This window comes from Odontesthes bonariensis, chromosome 16 (genome assembly GCF_027942865.1).
Source record: "Odontesthes bonariensis isolate fOdoBon6 chromosome 16, fOdoBon6.hap1, whole genome shotgun sequence".
NCBI lineage: Eukaryota > Metazoa > Chordata > Actinopteri > Atheriniformes > Atherinopsidae > Odontesthes > Odontesthes bonariensis.
Window position 1 is genome coordinate 14,702,025 of NC_134521.1, and position 20,135 is coordinate 14,722,159.

Here is a 20,135-nt window from a genome sequence, read left to right on the forward strand (position 1 = left end):
ATCTATCACCCGACTATCGTAGACAGGAACAAGTGCTGTGGTCTCCACACATTTCAGTGGCAGTCGTGTTCCTTTTTGACACAACAAAGCAGCACAGCATCATCTGTGAATGAACAACTATATCACCTGGCCAGTAATAGCTTTTGGGAGGCTGGTGGATATTTATTGCATCCTTTTGGACAAGTGGCTTCGGGAGGTTCTTTACTGGCAGCATCGCTTTGACTGTTGCCTCAACATCTTCACTAAAACAGAAGGCTGTTTAGTATTTAAAAACACTTAACTCAGGAAACATGTGTATTAGATATTAAAGCTGCAGTCGGCAGGTTTTCAAAATTGCTAGTCTAAAGTCGGAAAATTCGAACTGACACAACTTTCAGGTCCCTCCCCCAACCTCTAACAAGCTCCGAATCGCCCCCCAAACCCCTCCCCCTCTGTGGACGAGGTTGTGCACGTGAGTTCACACCAGTGTGAGCGCACACAAGCAGCGTGTGCACAAGCTGTGATTGACAGGTAGGATTCCTCCACCCTAACTTGATTGGTTAAAAACAGCCGGGAGCGCTCGGTTTTTGTAAGCATGATTACAGGCTTCAGAGGGAGCTACAGATTTCGTTATTTTTCCTAAACAGCCTATTTGATATTCTACTTCCAGAATCCCATGACAGTTCAAGCTAATATGACTAAAAAAAAGTTGCCGACCGCAGCTTTAAATCCTGTATGTCACACTGTGCTACTATTTATTTTTTTCATAAATAAAATCATTAACCTGTTTAAAGACACATTATTCTTGGTATCAAAGGGCAAACCATCAGGAGTCAATAGATTAATCCCATTTCGTCACCATGTTAGATGATTTTTTTTTTTTTTTTTTTTACACCTGGCCTCTGGTGTTCTTCATATCTTATCAATTTTATAATGTTCCTCTAAAAGCTGCTCTTAGATGTTAAATGCACTAAATCAGCTGTGACCAAAAAAAAACCCCACTGAGGTAAATTAGGGTTAATGGGTTATCTCTCCAGTTTCTGATCGCTAGGGCTCTACGCACATATTTAAATCTAGGAGCAGATCTAATTCATGTAACTCTGTAATATCACTGGGGACACTTCCTCCCCATCACATGCCATCAGGCGGATGTCTCAAAGTGTTATGCGAACCAAATGAATACAGAAGCATTTGGAAATCAACAGGAGTGATTCATTTGTAAGTCAAAACTGCTAAAATTACCATCTGTTGCTGCTTCTGCCCCTCATGTGTTGCCATCTTGTGGACAATTTTTAAATCTGTTGGTCTTCACGTGAACTAATGCACAGGTTAGCATGTGCACTGATGAACCCCAAATACCGATCTGAATCAGATTAATATGATGATAATTCTGTCATCTGTATAAGTGCAGACACCAACAAGCTGAACTGGCACATGGTGCTATGTGAAGGTCTTTGGTTGGCTACTTTACAAAATAAAAACGTGTTCCATATTGGTAATTACGCTAAATGAGTGCTAAAAAATAATATTGGAAACACTAACTTGTCAAGAACCTTGTAAAAAAAAGAACTGGTGGCATCTTACAGGCAAAAGATGCTCAGATCCGATACTGATTTCATTTAGGTTGTTTTCTGTTTTAATATACATTGAACACTGATGGCATTGTTTTTGACAGCATTCTGACGTTGACATTATTTCCACATACTTTACATATTGTAACTTTATGTATTTGCACTCTTCCACTTGCTTTGTGTAAAATCAAAACAGGAACTGTTAAAGGCCAAGACTGAGTTAAAAAGATGAGTTTTAATACCAGCAATCAATGTCATGCCTTGGAAGCGTGACAAACAGATATGTGAAAAGACACAGGAAGCTGCAGTCACTTATTACTGCCACTAGTGGGAAGCCTAAAACCAATAATGAGACAGCAACAAGTCTGTTGTGAGCTATATGCATTTCAGAGAAAGATTATGGCAATATTTCTAATTTCAAAAGGTATTAAACAGTAAAACATTTGTAAAATAAAACTAAATACATTGTAGTGTTAGGATCAAAGGTGTAGAATGGAAAAGTATCACCCTTGTTCATCTTTAAGCATCATGAGACTTCTAATTTTTTTTTCTTGGTGGCTCAGGCAAGCCAGCATCGAAGTAAAGCCGGGGTCAGATTTAACATGATTTTTTCACACTCTCATAGGAAAGCAACCACTGCAGACTGAAATGAAGATACTCTATTGTAGTTACATGCTGCATGTCAGTAAAAAAATACTACCAGACTGAGGATCAAGTGAAATAGTTGTGGAGGAAATTGGGAGTCAAAATGCTCATAAGGACAGAAGACTAATCTTCCCGGAGCCTTTCCTGTAGTTTCTGGTCCAGAAAACACTTTTGTGGTGGTTATGCTACTGGCTCAAGATGGAGCCAGAGCCTTAGTCCAGGGCAGCCTGGCAGCTTTCGACACCAGTGGCATTTAACTGCTGCTAATATCAAAAGAGAGATCCTGCTGTCAGTTGTTCAACATCAAAACACTCGCTGGACTCTGACCGAAAAATGAATAATTGCACCACATCAGTTGTCTGTGACATTTCAGTCTCCTAGTTTAGAAATCTGAATGACTTTAGCTGGAGTACATCTTCAAAAGTAATTTACATTCTAAATAACATCTCGACACAGTTTGACCAGACTGCAGGGAATCCCTAACCGCTGACAACACAGTGGACCAAAATAGACCAGCAACCTCTGCTTAAATGTCAGATGGCTAACACACTTATCCAGATTGGCCAAAACCACCCATTCATTGGTCAGCTCTGTAACCCAGATTGCTTTCTTCACACCACAATTTTTATGACAAGACATCACCCATCTGCCATATGTCCTGCAATGTGCAGCATATCTGATACTAACAAAATAACTGTATTTCCATTTATACTCAGCAAAGATCTGGACTCTACTTCTATACTGTCTCAGTGTCATTCATTTCAGTCAATCCTCAAAGCTTTCACTTTGACATGACAGTATTTACTGAAAATCTATGTATAGTAATACAACTCTACCCTTATGGGAGCTGTTTCAATGGGCTTTGGAGATACATCAAGCCTGACATGATAAGTCCTCTACATAAAATCCTAAAACCTAGATTATAGAACATATAAATTATGTTCCTTAAGAGCCGACATTGATCGGGTGCAAACAAGCGTGATTCCAGTCATTCCAATGGCTGAAATAATAACTTAAAGACCACATTTAAATAAATCCACAGTTTTACTATTTTTACAAGCTGTCACCTAAAATGCCAGCATGTGGCCCAAGAATCAATTTAAAGGTTTTTTAAATGGTATTTCAGAGTTTGAGATGACTCGGAGTACATAACACTAATTATGCATTCAATGGCACGATCTTAATTCTTGTATTTCAAAATGTAGATGTAGATTGGAAGCCACTGAGCCAATGAGCTTCTGTTTGTACAGAAAATATATAGAAGTTACTAAAACTCAGCTTATTGTCAACCTCCGGTTTAAAAATGGAAATCTTTTTTAATAAAAGCACAGAAAGAGTTAATTGTAGGATACTAGTGTACTGAAATGAGAAATATTAGCTTGATTAACTTATTTGCTGCGAGTGATCTTGGGGTGTTGTAATATACTGGTATTAACAATAACTGTGATGTTAAAAAGAGTGAAATATCAATGTTGTGTTGGTAATATACAGATGATGAAATCATTTTTACCTAAAACCTTTTAGTTTTAGTCACTCAAAAAACAAAGCTGAATTTGTATGATATTTTAAAATATTCTGTTGATATTGTTATAATGAACACCTCTGGCCACAATAATCTTGCACAAAGTTGAACTGTTTCATTAAAAAAGCCTAAAACATTAATTCTCTGGAATAGTAAACTTGTATATATATATCATATACTAAACTATATATACTGTATACTATATTTTTAAGTCAATGTTTTCTCTACTATTTGTAATATTTTGCATTGCATGAAAATGTTACAAAAGTGATCATAACTTGTTTCCCTATAATATTACTATCTCACAATTTCTGCGTCTTTAATGTGACCCTAAAACGTTTTGAAAGAAAACTATCACATGTTTTCTTGTGAGACTAAATCTGAAATGTTTGAAGTAGTTGAATTAACCCTAGAAGAGTTTATCAACCTTTGACCTATAGCACAAAGGTACATACCCGTGCCTGAATCTGCCCTGGAACCACATAGTTTTGTGACGTGATTCATGGCTTTCTTGTAGTGTTTTCAAGCCTCTTCAACATAAGTGTGTGAAGTGTGTGTGCGAGACAATGGTTTCACATCCCAATACTGTAGGGAGAGCTAAATGTAAAAAAGGATTGCCAGATCTAGTGTTACTTTAATACTAATAGACAGACTGTTCAAATACAAAAAAAGAACAAAAAAAAAACAGTGACTCCACTTCGTTAGAAATATTTGCTACGGGATTAAATAATTTCTCAAATCGATGGATAAAAAGCTAAAAAGTAAATCGCTAGTTACCTTAACATGAAGAAGCACTCAGCTTGTTAGACTAAAATAATGACTGGCACTCAAAATCAAAGGTAAGGTGCTTTGGAAATGTAACAAAAAACAATCTGCATTCAATAAACTTTTGATCTTATCAGCTGAGATCAAATCATATTTGTATTATTCACGCAATACTGATATCTCATTCTTTCAATATCACGATTAATGTCAATACCAGTGTATCCTGACACCTCATAGTTCACTCGTAGCTAACAAGTTATTTCACATTTCAGTTTTATTCACCACACAGAAGAACTGCATTTAACCTGCACTAGAATTAAATTAATTTATACCTTTAATGTGTTTGCCATTTTTTTCTCACGGACACTTTTTGGCATTTGTTAAAAAAATTATCGTTAGTCAGATCAAGAGTGAACAGTATAATTAAATTCAGTGAAAGATGTGGCAGGAATTTGCAATAGATGGCATCAGAGGTTTCTAAGATTTGTTCATTGCAAGGCTGAAAAAAAGAGCAATTGAGTGAATGCTTGTGGTGCGGAGGCAAGAAATGACAGGTGACTGAAAGCAACACCCTCTTACATTTCTAGGGACGAAGGATGATTGAAGGCTTTGGTAAGAGGCGCTGATGAGGAGGGGGACAGATGCAGACATTTGCAGCCTGCCCTGCCCCCTCATCAGTCTCTCGGGAACAAGGGATTATGGAAATGTTTAAATGCGAGAGAGAAGGAGACTGACAGACAGACAGAGAGGAGGAGAGAGAAACTCGAGGGGGGAGACGGCGCAATGCTATTGGTTGACCATTGTAACATCAACCGCGATAGAAACATTTCTCTCGCAGTCTAAGAAATAGAGGAAGAGACGGGCAGAGAGAGTAGACTCAGGAAACACATTCGAAATCTCTGGAGGGGATCAAAGGAAGGGGGGGACAAACAAATAGGGGTGAAATGGTAGAAATCTGGAATCATTAACTCATGACTTCTGAGGGCTGTGGAGATGTCTTACTTATCAACAGGAGTGTTTTCAAACCCAGCATAACTGCGTGTCAGCATGTAAACGTTCCGCAGGGTTCTGCTTAAACTTCCCCCCCTTCACTCCCACCAGAATTGAATCATTCATCCTGCGTTTTTGGAGAGGACAAATCTCAAGGTTTTTTGGAGAAATCTGAGGGATGCGTCTGAGGCACAGAATCAGAGCAGACAATCCTAACATGGTGCCGACCCAAATTGACAGAGACGAGGACAGAGTGAACTGTTCAGAGGCAGACACGTCTCCTACCAGACACAGGTATTCTCTACTCGATATTAAGGTCAGTTAAAACATTGATCCATACTAACAAAAACTATTACCAATGCTGTTCTCTGCATTGTTGAATAATCTTTTCATTTGAAGCTGGACAACCAGTAATTGGCTGTGTAAGAATATCACGGTTTAGTTAGCAAAGTAATACCTTAAAGTTTAGATAGGAGGTTAATAATCTATCAACTGTTTACGATAAAGAAACTGAGATAGTTTGTAAATAATATCTCAAAGCCAGCCTGTAAATTGTGTTCGTTCACTAATGTGTTAAATATGACTGAGAAGTTTACGTCACTAGTTCTGTTTTTGATTCAGAACAACAGATAAACTGTAAGCCATAAAACTTACTGAACTGTAACAAGCCATAAACGTCTTAGACAACAATCCGCACTCTTTCGACTGTGCTTAATATCGACAAGAATCATGTGCTTCTGGACCTTTTACCCTGAGAAAAAAAAAGAATGTGTAGGTTTTATCTGAAGAGAAACTACGGGGGGAAAGAGGAGGCGGTCATTTTACCTGTCAGAGACTGAAAAGAGGAGCACCAGGCCAACAGCAGACGAATCTGGCTGTGAACAGACCTTTAAGTGCTTCCTAAACCACACTGAGAAGGCAGCTGTCCTGCTGTCAGTTACACAAAAGGAGACAAAGACTGAGTGGAAGCTGCAAAGCCACAGCTTGAGCTTATTATTGATTGTTACTAAAACTGATTGCTTTACCTACCTGGACGATATAGACTCAGCTTGCGACTGAGGGGGGAAAGAAACAACTGCCTCCACTTCAGTAACAGAAGAAGGAGAGAAGATCAGTACACAGAGAGGCAGAGAGTAGGGAAGAAATTCCCTTTTTCTCTCTCAACCCATCCGATCGTCAGGCTGGCTGAACCGGCGATGGCATTCACCTTTGCGGCCTTCTGCTACATGCTCACGTTGGTATTGTGCGCTGGTCTTATCTTCATTGTCATATGGCAGGTAAGTACAACTGTACACAGTGAAACCACTGCACACAGTGCAACTGAACTGGGCACATGTACAGCCTCCATAATCCCACACAAGCAGACAAACACATCCACCTACACGTAGTTGTACAACACTGACAGCAGCACAGCAAGCACATGCCTTGCGCAGGCTCTCCAGGGTTAACGACATGAACAATTGTGTACTGTAGCTGGACACTCAAATGACCTCCTGAAAGTGTACAGGCACTTTAATTTTAAATACCCGGCAGTGAAAAAATTACAGGTTGGATAAAGATTTTTTGGAGAGCATGCATAAGTCTCAATTTGCTTTTTTTCCCCATTCATTTCCAAACTTTGACCTGGTTACTTGGTGGTTCATCACTGGTATAATTAACTGGAGCTCATCTGACCCCTTTACACTCAATACACTCAACTTACTTCTAGCTGGCTCCATCATAAATGCAGCCAGTCATCCCAGACACCTGACAATAAATAGTTCCTCAAACAGGCTTCTGCAAACTGCACGCAACAAGTACAGGGAGGTGGCAAAACACAGCGATCATAAATCTCGCCTTCAGACTGTTGCAAATCTGTTGTCCCTTTTTGAGTGGAATTTGCACAGGCATCACTAGAGACCTGTGCACTCTGTTTGCTTGTTGCGCATGTACAAAGACCAAAGCTGTGCTGTCTCACCTTCAACATTCACTGCATGGAGGCAGGAATAATGTGAAATACGAAACGCTTCATTATGAATATAAGACTTGAAATGACTAACATACTGATTGACTAAGTGGGTGAGACTACATATGAGTCATTCAGTGTGTCTGTGTGTGAAGGAGACAGTGAGGAGCGCGTGTCTGGCTCAGCGCTCGACCATGCGATTCAAACGCTTATCAAACCAGGAATTCGTTCACCCCTTCCCCCAGTCGGAATCCCCCCATGGGTGCAGCACCCCAACTGTATGTGGCTCTCTACCAATCAGAAATCTTTTTTTTTTTCTCCGCGAGAGTAACCATGGTTCCCACTGAGGGACTCAACATGTTGCCATGGAAACTGCATCTGTTTACAACAGTGTGAAAGTAGCTGAGGGGGAGATGTATGGACGCGTACGGGGAACTTACCAGGACTGTTTCTCCTATACACGCATATGAATTTTCTCCTCATGTAATCAGTCACTGTGGATGCTCGCTTATCTGCAGATAATGCCTCTTTGTTATTGCCTCTAGTAAGAAAAGTGACACTGAAGTGACGAGAAGCCCAGCAGGCTGCCTTTACACCATGAATCATTAATATTTTTCCAGAGCTATTAATCAGGGAGTCAGTGATAGAAATGATCACTCTCAACACAGTGAGCTGTCAGAGCGCTTTTAAGCATGCCATACTGTGCACAAAGACGCTTTCTTCTCTGTGGTTGCCTCAGTAAATCAAACAAAACTGTACTACAGTCTTTTTAAGAAACACTCAGCGAACATAGATTTCAATTCTAAACTTCCTGAGCATGACATATAAACTGTATTGACTGCTTTAATGCATTTGATTAATAATGCAGTCTGTGTCTGTGAACATTTAGCTCTTAAGCTTTAAAATATCACTAGGCATGTGGTGATAACCAGTTGTCTTTTAAACTGTCATGTAAATGAGCTAAAATGCATCATGGAGCAGGCTGCATGGTGGTGTGGTGGTTAGAGAGGGTTCCAGGTTCAACTCCCGGCGGGGGCCTTTCTGTGCGGAGTTTGCATGTTCTCCCCGTGTATGCGTGGGTTCTCTCCGGGTACTCCGGCTTCCTCCCACTGTCCAAAAACATGCATGTTAGGTTAATTGGTGTCTCTAAAATTGTCCTTAGGAGTGAGTGTGAGCGTGTGGTTGTTTGTCTCGTTTGTCTCTGTGCTACCTGTGCAGGGTGTACCCCGCCTCTCGCCCAATGACCACTGGGATAAGTTCCAGCCCCCCCGCTACCCGACCGACGGATTCAGCGGATATAGAAAATGGATGGATGGCATCATGGAGCACATTGTCATGCAATGTTCCATCTAATTGCCTGAATGCATTCACCACCAAATCACCATGTGTATGCAAGTAGTGTGAATAATGTGGCTGCTGCTGAGCAGGATGTACCAATAGTATTGGCCTGCAGTTTAAGACAACACTATTCTTAAGTTTATGGTGTAAAGATTGAATTAAAAAGGCAGGGTGTGTAAAGTGGTACCCTCGTGGCAAGTTTCTCACACGTGTGTTATCTTTCAGATCATTGCATTTGATGAACTCCGCACAGACTTCAAAAACCCCATTGATCAGAGCAATCCCACCAGAGCGGTAAGGAGCCTGCTGTTACTCTTCTTTCATGAATGATCAAACCTTCTTGTGCACAGAGAGGAATCCCTTCTTTTTGCTTTCAAATAGGATGGCGATATACAAAAACACTAAAGACTGAGAGCTAAGGGAGAGAGCAAAGGTTTTCGCTCCAAAAATGCTTTATATGACTTTAAATTCCCAGTTACAAATATCCAAAACAGATTTCTAATCCTATAACAGGCAGCCATCATTTAATGGAAATTAAAGTGTGGGGACTTTGAGATGAAAAGCCTCATTTAGCACTAGTTAATTTTTCAAAATCAAACGTTTGAACGACATTGACAAAGTCTCCTACTTATCCGAGCTTCCAGGTGACAGCATTTTCATGAGCACTCATTTGTATGGAGATTAAACCATCAAATCTCTACAAAGAAGTTGGATCGTGTGTTTAATCAGCTGAAAGGATTCATTTGAATAAATCTGCTGTTTATACAATGAGAAACTGTGAAGCTTACAGCTCACTCACTGTAACAAGAACAAATCTATTCACACGAGTCACACTTGGAGATTTAACCTCTGCTCTGAAGTTAAATGTTTAAGAGGATAATTGATCCAATGTATCCAGATATTTCTGTCAATCTGTATACAGTATGAACACTTTCTTATTGGTCTTCATCACGAGTCAGAGGAGAGTGCCATCATTCATTCAGCAAGGTAACAGCAGCTGTGAATATATTCTTCACAAGATAGTGAATGTTCTAGCAGTCATGTGAACCTTCATCTGAACTGAGGGAGTGCTGAGGAGTGGGAGAGGAAACTGTGAAAACAGACTGTGGGAGTGTGGAGGCATGCCAGCCACAGGAAATGCACACAATAACCGCACCACCTGTAAAACATAAATCAATCTTTGGTAAGAGATCGATCATTTTTTAACAATGCAAGCTTCTTGGTGGTGTCAAGGCTACTGCATTGGATTGCATTATCTTGTACTGTAAGATGAGAATACAAACACATTGTCTAAAGTGCTGTCAACATGTCACATGTGTACAGAAGTAACATGATTTGCCAGGGTACAATGCAGCCAGTGTTGAGTAAATAAACTGGACAAACAGAAGTGGGACAACATGGAAACAGCCCTCGAAACTAAACAGAATTTCTGATGTTAGCTGAGTGAAACACGTGTTCACTCAGCTGCTGTTGTGAACAAAAAGGACAAAAACGGTTAACAGAGAGAATAATGAGACAAATAAAGAGACAACATGGGAGGATTTAAACATGTGTTTCATGGGTTTACAAATCAAGTTTGTGTTCAAATCCAAGGATGCTAATCACAACTGTGGTCTCAAAGGGAAACACTATTAAACACTGATTGGCCGATTGATCAAAAGCAAGTGTAGAGTTATTTCCGCTTGAAATACTTTGGAAGTTGAATGATCCCTATGGAAAGATATGTCACAGCAAATGGCAGTGGCTGTATGAATCTTTCAAGGGATACAAAAAATCCCTAATCCCAGTCATTTTGGTATTTGACACTGATAACTTGATAGATTACACTTGAAACTACAAACCCTGTGAAAAATGTGTTTCTTTTGTTTTGTGTATCGTGAATGTCTCTCCTGCCCCTATCTTTATTAGACCTGTTCCCAGAGAACTGGATGCCCTGACACAAATCAGGGCACCTGGGGGAGGCTAATGGCGATAAAACCTTAGCAGCATAATATAGGTATAATAACAACCCATACAATGTACAGCTTCCATGTATGTGGTAGCAGCCTAGCTGGGAGGTGAAAAACTGAGCTGGTAGTGTTGTTGAGGAAGGACATGGAGCACAAAGCTAGGAAAAGAAGAAGAAATTTACACAGACCAGACTAACTACAGTGAGAAAGAACTGAAATCCAGCTGATGATTCAGAAAAAAATTCACTTCCAGGTCTGCAGGGGATTTCGAGTATATGTCCACAAATTATTTTAGTTCGATTCAATTCAGTTTTATTCACATAAATCCCAACAAAAGTTATCTCAAAGCACTTCAAAGATACAGTCCAATTCAAGCCAATCACAATCCATCCATCCATCCATTTTCTATACCCGCTTAATCCGTCGGTCGGGTCCCGGGGGGGCTGGAGCCTATCCCAGCAGTCATAGGGACTAATTCCAAATTAGTCCAATTCATACATTTAAAAAAAATGTCACCTTGCTAAGAAAACCAACAGATTGCATCAAAACTACATAAAAGCTGCAAATGGCTCCAACTTAATAATTAGACATCACGGGGGCCTCGACAGGTAACTTATACGGATGCCTCAATGTCATTCAATTCATGTAAATTCAATTAATTTAATTTTAAGTGAGTTTAATTATACTTTATTCATCTCTAAAGGGGATAAAATGGTTAAATATATAGACAAAGAAATGAATTAACTGATAAAAAGCAGTTGACAAACAGAAAGTTTAGAAAGTTGAAGTGCAGCGTACAGACAGGTGTGGTTGAAATCCTAAGAGACCGCCATGACCTCTCAGTAGACAACATTGGCAGGAACTCACAGCCAACAGTTCAACATCTGGGATGCAGAGATGCTGCTTCACAGTGACATGGACAGGATTACACCATCTGTTGTCAACAAGCATTGTGATCCTCCTCCTTTACCGTTGCTTCTCTGTCTGCAGTCTCTGTCTGCCCATACAGTCCAAGCCTAAGATCATCTAGAGAGATGTTAGAGTGATTCCTACAGCCAGGTCTTGGTGAAACAAATTATATTGCCTTCCAAAGATTATCGCAGTGTCCTCATCTGGGCTTCAAGCTCATGTTTGTTACCTTCCAGTGATCTCCCAATTCCAATGATGATCAAGGGAAGAAATGGTTTAAGCTTCTTCCATTTAATTCCTTTTTTGCATCGTTCTCATCTTCTCTTCTTATTCCTGGAACCAGTTGGGCCTGAAAAAAAACTCAATCAGCTGCTTCCAAATGCAATCATCTTTTTTTGTTGTCAAATTGCCCATTTCACCAGCAGAAATCATTCCAGCAACACAGCATACAAACTAGCTTAAAAAAATGGAACAAAATCAGTATTTTCACATAAAAAAAATCTCAAGAAGATTAAAAAGGACATTTCTGCATGCTGGGATGAGCACACCCATACTGCTTATTTGTATTAAGAAAAATAACATTAAATGAATCAATAAAAGTGAAGGGTCTTTTGTTAGTTTGTTGGTACTTTTATTTCCCTTTTCTCTTAACCCAGTGATGGAAACAGAGTAGTCAAAGTGAATGAACAAAATATCGAATTTGTCTCACCAGGTAATAAATGGACAACCAAGTAAAACATCAACGTATGAGGAAAGGGTGTCGGCTTATTGATGCAGTAAAAGATGGATAGCTCTCATTTTGGAGCTCATAACTGAGCCTCTCTGTCATGGCTCACAGGAGACTCGGCTTTACAACACAAACCATCGAATCCAAATATCAATTTTTAACTTGATGAATGTAATCAAATGTAATCATCTATTTGGAAAGGTTTCTAAAATGTGTCAAATTACATGAAATCCTCAAAAAAAGAAAATCTTTTGACGATGAGCTTGTATTGTTTCTAGCTTGAGTTAGCTTTAACTGTTAGGCGCAGCCAGTACCACACAGTGTATTGACTGGAATTTCTTTATATCCTCTCCACAGAGGGAAAGGATTCTCAACATCGAAAGGATCTGCAACCTGCTTCGCAGAGTGAGTAATAGTTGTTTTTCAGCTTCTGGTGGTGGATGACTAAAGCAGGGGTGCTTCAGACAACCATGACCATTTGTCTCCCTAAATATTGTGAGAACCGTGACGCACCCTGATTCACATGTACTGTAGCCTTTCCCCATAACCCGCCATTACAGCTCTGCAGACACAGTGACAGAAATGCAGTCAAGGTTTTATGTTGTTTTGGTTTTTTTTAAACACGTCGGTGTCTCATTTTGTTGCTGATGCCGTTTTGAAAATATGTGCGTAGAAAGCTTATCAGTAGCATTTGGTACCAGAAATAGGCCGAAGATCACAATAAGTAATAATAAGAGCTATAATTCAGAAGAGATGGTAACATAAATGCTACAGTAGTGTACTGTTTGGGCCAGTGTTCATGCAGTAAACACTATTTTAAGTGTTTTTTCATATGCTAAACAATAAGAAAATAAATTGGTTAATTAATTAATTAAGTGTTTGTCATGGGAATTAAATATTTTAGGCTGATGTGGTTTAACTGTATGCAGCTGCTGAACTGCAGATGTTTTATGCTGATTGATAGTTTTATAGAAATGCCTGTATTATAAAGCCAACCACAACTATCTTCTAATGCTGCAGAGGGAGGTATATTTATGTAGCTTCAGTGTAGCCTGGTAATCCAACAACCTTAGCTTTTTCTTTTATTTCCTTATAAGTAGCATGGTGTTGCATCCATGGTCCATTATACTGTATGCCACATGTTTGGGCTCACAACTTGACTCATTTGCCCATAAACTGACTCAATAGATAAATAAATAATCAGATCAAATAAATTTAGCCCGTTTACAGCAATTGTATTTGTATCATCGTGACTTGTTTTGAGGCCTTCCCTCTGGTATAATTTGTCCAGCTGTGGCGCTTGATGATTCAAAAGTCCACAAAAACTCAAGTGTCTTTACAACTGGTGAGGCAGCCAAAAAAAGGGAGCAAATTAGTCTGAAATACAGAAAAAAAAAATGGGAAAAAAAATAAAAATACCAGTGAAGTCTGCAGAGCTTCATAGTTCTGAAAGCAAGCTAAAAACTGAAAAAAAAAATTAAAAAAAAACAGTGGTAAACCCCATCGTCTTTGTGTAGGATGTCGACGAGCACCTATAAATGGATAGAAACCGTCTCCATGTGTTTGAAGCTATTTATGCACTCAGAACAGCAGTTAGTCTGTAGAAACATTAACCCCTTCTGTATGAAAGGTGTTTGCCTTGCAGTGTGACTGTAGCAAACCAAATATCACATCACACAACAAAATGAGTTCTCCAAGAAGTTATTGCAGCATAATTACCCAAGCATTTTGGTTTCTGTCAATAAAATTCACACATATGACAGAATCCCTGTGTCTGTCCTCATTAGCTGGTGGTACCAGAGTACTCTATCCATGGGCTCTTCTGCCTGATGTTCATGTGTGCTGGAGAGTGGGTCACACTTGGCCTAAATATCCCGCTGCTCTTCTACCATCTGTGGAGGTACGGTCCCCTAACAGATGTCTGACTAGCATGTGTTGATCTGATGGGTGAGTGCGCCAAACCTCCTGCTTTTTCAGGTTTTTCCATCGGCCAGCCGATGGATCAGAGGTGATGTACGATCCTGTTAGCGTGATGAATGCAGACATCCTCAACTATTGTCAGAAGGAGTCCTGGTGTAAGATGGGCTTTTATTTGGTCTCTTTCTTCTATTATCTCTACAGGTGAGTAAAACATGACTGTTTCCAATAAACCCTTTTCCTACAGTTCTGTTATAATTTTCAGATTTGTTGTGATGTTGTGTGAATTGCACTATGACTACTTTCTCCCTACTTTGTTTTCTGCTTTACTATTTCTTGCTGTAGTATGGTCGACGGCCTGGTGAGCTTCTAACAACTTGTAACTTCTGAAGATAAAAAAAGAAAGGACCTATAAGAAAGACAAAGAGAAACTAAAGGAGACATTATCTCCATGCACCTTTACTTTCTCTAGCTTTGGTTTTTGGCAGTCTAATCTTGGACAAAATAAGTAAACCACTCTGAGTGATTGTGAGTGTAATGGTCTTGCCTCTGTTCAATTTCAACCGCTTCATCCTAAATACTGCTGTTGGACAGCTGGACAAAGTTTCGAAGGACTAAAAAGAAACAAGAAGAGGACGCTGGTTGTGATGCCTTTGACCCATTGTACAAATGAACACTAATTCTGAAGGGCTGCATTTTCCCCTTGCTGCTCTTACTGATCCAGTCGCTCAACTCACTGTGAATCTCCAAACACTTTTGGGCTGGAAAAGAAAATAATATGTCTGTATTCTTTGATTTTGAAAAAAAAAAAATCACTAAAAGCAGGCTCATTTTGGGGTTATTATTTGTATTTCAGACACCTGTAATAACAAACCATCACTCTGATTGTGTTGCGGGTGCATTTAAATGAAAGAAAATTGTCAAATTTTGCTTTATCGCAAGCACTGTTAGAAATGCACAAGGCTTGGCAAGGACTCAGTGAGCTGCACAGACACTTTTAGCCAGAATGGAGATGAAGCAAAGACCAACATTTGCCAGCCTCTTCCAAAAGATGAGACAAATATGATCCAAAAAGCAAAATCTAGCAACTAATCACAAGTTCGACTTTAAGGATCAATGCTTACATTGTGCATTCAAAATAGGTGTGTCTCTAACTGTAAGGACACATTTACCGCTTCATGCTAGATTCATGCTTTCATAATGAGTTTACTGCTCTATGAATGATGCCAAAACTTCATAGCTGAGCACTGTGCCAAATTTAAAAAGCTAAAAGTTGATGAGTGAAAAACTGAAATTACAGCTTCAATTTCAATTTATCTGATACATATATTCGGTTTTGGCACGATGTTGTTTTTTTTTGTTTTGATTCTAAAGAAATAGGGCAGGGTTGGCAGATGTATTTTTAGTGTGCAGGGAGCGCCTTATACCTATTTCCAGTGAAGTTTACTCTTAATAATCTGCATCTATACTGTAGTCATTTTAGCAAAGCAGCTTTTCTCTGATCTGAGTTAGAATAGAGATCTCATGTACAAAAAGCAATTAAGAGCAAACTAGCAATGTAATATGATTCATGAGACATATCAATGGCGTGTTATTCAGTGTTTTTAATGCCAGTTAGTGGGACACAAGTGGCAAATGCGACAATAACGACTCTTTGATGACGTTTCAGTTATTTAAGAAGTGTAAAAACGTAGAGGAGTCAACTCTATACTTCTACAATCATGTTGATTCAGAGGAAACAGATGATAGATAATGATGTTGCTGGTGACCAGCAAAGGCTTTCCTCAGCTGGTGCTGTCTCTGCTGACATGTGTTCAATAGATTGATATATTTGTAGGTGTGAAGGTTGAAATTTGGGTCTTCCATAGGGAAACGGTAACTCCAGTAGCCTGAGAACACCGGCTCCACATGTTGTAACTGGTGACCCTGCAGCCTACTGAAGTAGTTTCTGATTCGTCAAAAGATTTACAGATAAATTTCACAAATGATGGTGAGCTTTGACGAAGATTCAGTAGTAGACAGTAGTTACCTCAATGATCCATGACAAGCAATTACATAAATCACTTCTGGAAACTGTAACACTGAATATCTGATTTGTAAAATTTTACAGGACAATGTGGCTGCTAGCAGAAAATTAGATTCTTATTGGAAGCTAATTAAATACCGATAACAACATAATGAATGATGTTGCACAATTATACATTTTAGTCAACGAGTCCTTCAGTCAATAAGGCATAATTTGGTTGTATAGACTTCAATATGGGTCCTGTAAAGTATCTGTGAGGGGCAAGAGGAAAATTGAACTCACATCAGAGCATATGGCGTGTTACGCGCAGTACTTTCAATCTAACAAACGTGTTTAAGATCAACATGTGACAACTGTTTTTTTCCACCTATGATCTATGTTTAGTCAAAGATGCGACAACACTTTACTTTCACAGAATAACATCACTTGGTTGGACTTTAAAACAAAACAACTTGGACTGGGATGAAAATCTTTTTACAATGCAACCGTTACCCTCATGGACGCCATTGTGCTGGCCACTTCGGTTCCATCTAAACACAACATGATACTATGTAACTTTACCACTTCCTGGTTAGATGTAGGCAAACACATCACTTGGTTAGGACTGAAAAACATCCAGTTTTTCAGTCCTAACCAAGTAGAGGTCGTATATCCTTCGATCGTAATTACAGGTCGTTTTGGCTTGCATGAACAAACTACCCAAAGGCTCGTATTTGAGCAGAGGACAGTCATCATCTTACTTTTTGTCAGAGAATCTCATTAACTAAATACCACTAAAACCAAGCTGTTATTGCGTATTTTAAACTTCTCTACCTTCTTTGTAGTTAACAGAAGCTCATTATCATGAACGCAATGTTTAAAGTTTTAAGATTAGAGCATTAGGACACCTTTTATCTCCAAATCAGGACTAAATGTTGATTTTCTTGAGAACTGCAATCAGCAGCAATTTCTGACACATTTGTGATACCAGTTTAATGTAATGGTGCAGTGCAGCTCACCTAAAAACAAAAGTGGGTCTAACTGATAGTAGAATACGACAGTAGAATATATTAGTCATTTTGTCGCAGAGGATCAATTCTTTGTTGATTTCGGTAGTTACAAGATTTGGTAATAGAACAAGATAAAAGCTAAATATTTAGCCAATAACAGAAAAACTTAAATTCCTGAACAAAAAATATATTTACATTTCATGAAGGTTCTTCTCTTATGGTAGCTTCACAGCAGAATTATTTCAAGTTTAAATAGCACTTAAACTCAAGTCATTCTTTATCAGGATATGACAAAACCCACAGAAATTAACCATCAGTTAAGGAAGCATTGAGGTAGCACCAACCGCATGCACACACAGGAACACACGCCTCCTATATCAGGCATAATCCATGTCATCGAGACAGCATCCAATAGGTTGTTTAATTTGAATTTTAGCCTCTGAAGCAGCTTTCACAGACTGTTGATGTTTTTGAAGACACAGTAGACGGTACATGTTGTGCCAAATGATGTTCACGAGAGTAATCACAGAGACCTCAAAACTCTGCCAGCAATGTGAGTGTGTTGAGTCTGGACAATCACTTTCAAAGCAAAGGAACACGAGGAAAGGAGAGGAACTAAAAGCTCAGATGAATGTCATCGTAGTTGCTCTAAATAAAGCATTTTAGAAAAATCAGTTGTAGTGTTCCTATTTGCATCTGTCTTTTATACATTTCTCATCGGTATATGCTACAGTAAACTTTGTGGATTACTTTATATCTATTAGGTTACATTATGATGTGCAGCTATTCATTTGCCGTATTCTAATAAAAGAGAAATGCCAAAATGTTCTGTTTATTGTTTCTTATTTCATGTTAAGTGGCAGGGTCTCTGCAAATGTGACGCTCTCCCGACACCACTGCTATACTCGAGGAGAAAAATATAACTGAGGGATGCTGAGGGGAATTTATGAAGATACTGAGTGGTGCATTAGATGGGGAATGGAAGGCGAACTGCCAAATTGAAAGCTGTCTAAGCTAACAGCTGCATTTGCAAGTGGTTACAGAGACATTCACCCAACCTCTTGAAATGCACCAGAATAACCACGAAAATGTCCTACAGAGGTGGGAAGTGCTTCTACTTGAGAGGCAACAGAAAGAGGATGAAAGCTTTTCAGCATTTCAAATCACAGAACACTGGATGCCTGTATTGTCTACTGAAGCTAAGCGAACAGAATTAATCTGCACATAAATACATCACTGATAAAAAATGTCACCGTAGCTATTAAAGATGTTCAAGCCTTTCTTGTTTTCTGATTCCAAAGAAACAGAGCACAAATGCTGGGTGTGTGTTAAAAGCAGCTTAGGGACTCATTGGTTGGTCTGAAAGGTTTGCCACGTCTAAATAATGATTCAGACAGAAAACAGAAACAACAAGGCTTCAAGCTGGCGTTTCCTTTCTGTTTGAAGAGGCCATATCACTCCCTGCTGTCACCATGGAAACTAAATTGTATTAGAAATTCCTGTTGACTCACTCCGAGGTTCTCACTCAAAGCAGAAAAGTGCACATGCCTCGCAGCACGCCTTTTCCGTTCAACATAATGCATTTTTAAAAAAAACTCTTAACTCTATACGAAACCTCGAAAGAGTTCATGACAACCTGAGCCTGAATACAGTAGCTCATCACAAGCATTCGTTTCTCTTTCTGTCAGCCCACCGTTCACACTGTTTCACACCGATCTCCCCGGAACGCTTCCTTTTTCCATCACCTTCCACCACATAAATAGTCTCAACTCCCGTCCCCTCTCTACTCATCTGTGCTCTCACAGAGAGCCGTTGCCATGGAAACTGGCTACAACTGTTGGGCTTGAAACATCACGATTGGCATGCACAATTGGCCAGCGCAGACACACGCATAGGTGCATGTACAAACACACACACATGCAGACACATATTGTGCTCACTCATTATCATGGGTTGTAGCACATAACTTTGCCTCTAAGGACAAGCTTACAGTGGAACACCATAACGGCATCTTGTGTGTTAAGGCTGTGCACTTTTTGTGTAAACATGCAAAGTTTCTGGTTTTATTGGTAGAATACCACAAATATACCAATTCAGTTCAGTGTGGTTTAATTATGAGGGCAAATCCCAGCAAACCTGATTTTTGTTTTGTCTGCACTGTTGCAAAATACCCAAATTAATTGGGTTTGATACTTTAATACACAGATTAAAGTATACACATAGGCGCTCCAATAAAAGGGATAGATGAATATTGCCATATTATTAATGAATCAATTAATCAAATCGATCAAAATTACGATGCTACCTTAGTTTTTTAGAAGTCTCAGAACGAGGGTGGAGCAGATGTGCTGCCTTGAGTGTCTCTTTGTGTCCAAGAATGTGTCAAGCCTGTTCACACTTATGTTTTTATTTGGAGAGTGGATAGTCTGCCCAGACAGAGGTGTGACTCACTCTGACTGTCAGCTGCCGTCTCGTTCATTTTAATCCCAATCACACTTAATTTATGGTTAAAAGAAAAGAAAAAAAAAGAGAGGACTCTGCTGGTGTTTTGAATAGAACGATGTGGGATAATTGGATTCTTTATCTAAGGATTACGGTTACTGATTTGTGGTAAAAAAAAAAAAAAAAAAAAATCTAAATTCATTCTTGAGGCACAGCATCCCTGGCTTGCAATGATCTTTAAAATCAGACAGGTCTGTCTGTATCTAACTTAAAGATTCAATTTTAATTTAAGATTAAAGAACATTTTTTTAGAAATCAGGCCCTGGGGCTTTTATATCTCATGTTTTTGCTCTCCACTTTCTCCTCCTGGTAAGGATCCTCACAGTCTTATTTTAGTCCTGATGATAAGCTACTGTAATAC

General features: G+C 39.2%; 2 protein-coding genes across 3 annotated transcripts in view; one reads left to right on the forward strand and one right to left on the reverse strand.

The window, feature by feature from the left end:
- Positions 1–6,741, reverse strand: part of slc8a4a (solute carrier family 8 member 4a) — a 36,864-nt gene extending 30,123 nt beyond the window's left edge. Inside the window, exon 1 of the mRNA XM_075486336.1 lies at positions 6,502–6,741. The gene's annotated coding sequence lies outside the window, so the exon portion shown is untranslated. The remainder of the gene's footprint in view (positions 1–6,501) is intronic.
- On the forward strand, positions 5,123–18,096 carry cnih2 (cornichon family AMPA receptor auxiliary protein 2). 2 transcript variants are annotated; one of them, XM_075486339.1, is made up of 7 exons: positions 5,123–5,788; positions 6,515–6,749; positions 8,981–9,049; positions 12,698–12,745; positions 14,128–14,240; positions 14,318–14,461; positions 14,603–18,096. In XM_075486339.1, the coding sequence occupies exons 2-7, from the start codon at positions 6,669–6,671 to the stop codon at positions 14,628–14,630; spliced, it is 483 nt and encodes a 160-aa protein (XP_075342454.1). In that variant the 5' UTR covers positions 5,123–5,788; positions 6,515–6,668; the 3' UTR covers positions 14,631–18,096. The 2 variants fall into 2 exon arrangements, with proteins under 2 accessions (XP_075342454.1, XP_075342453.1); XM_075486338.1 differs by having other exon boundaries at positions 5,123–5,766.
- Positions 18,097–20,135: the final 2,039 nt, after the last annotated feature.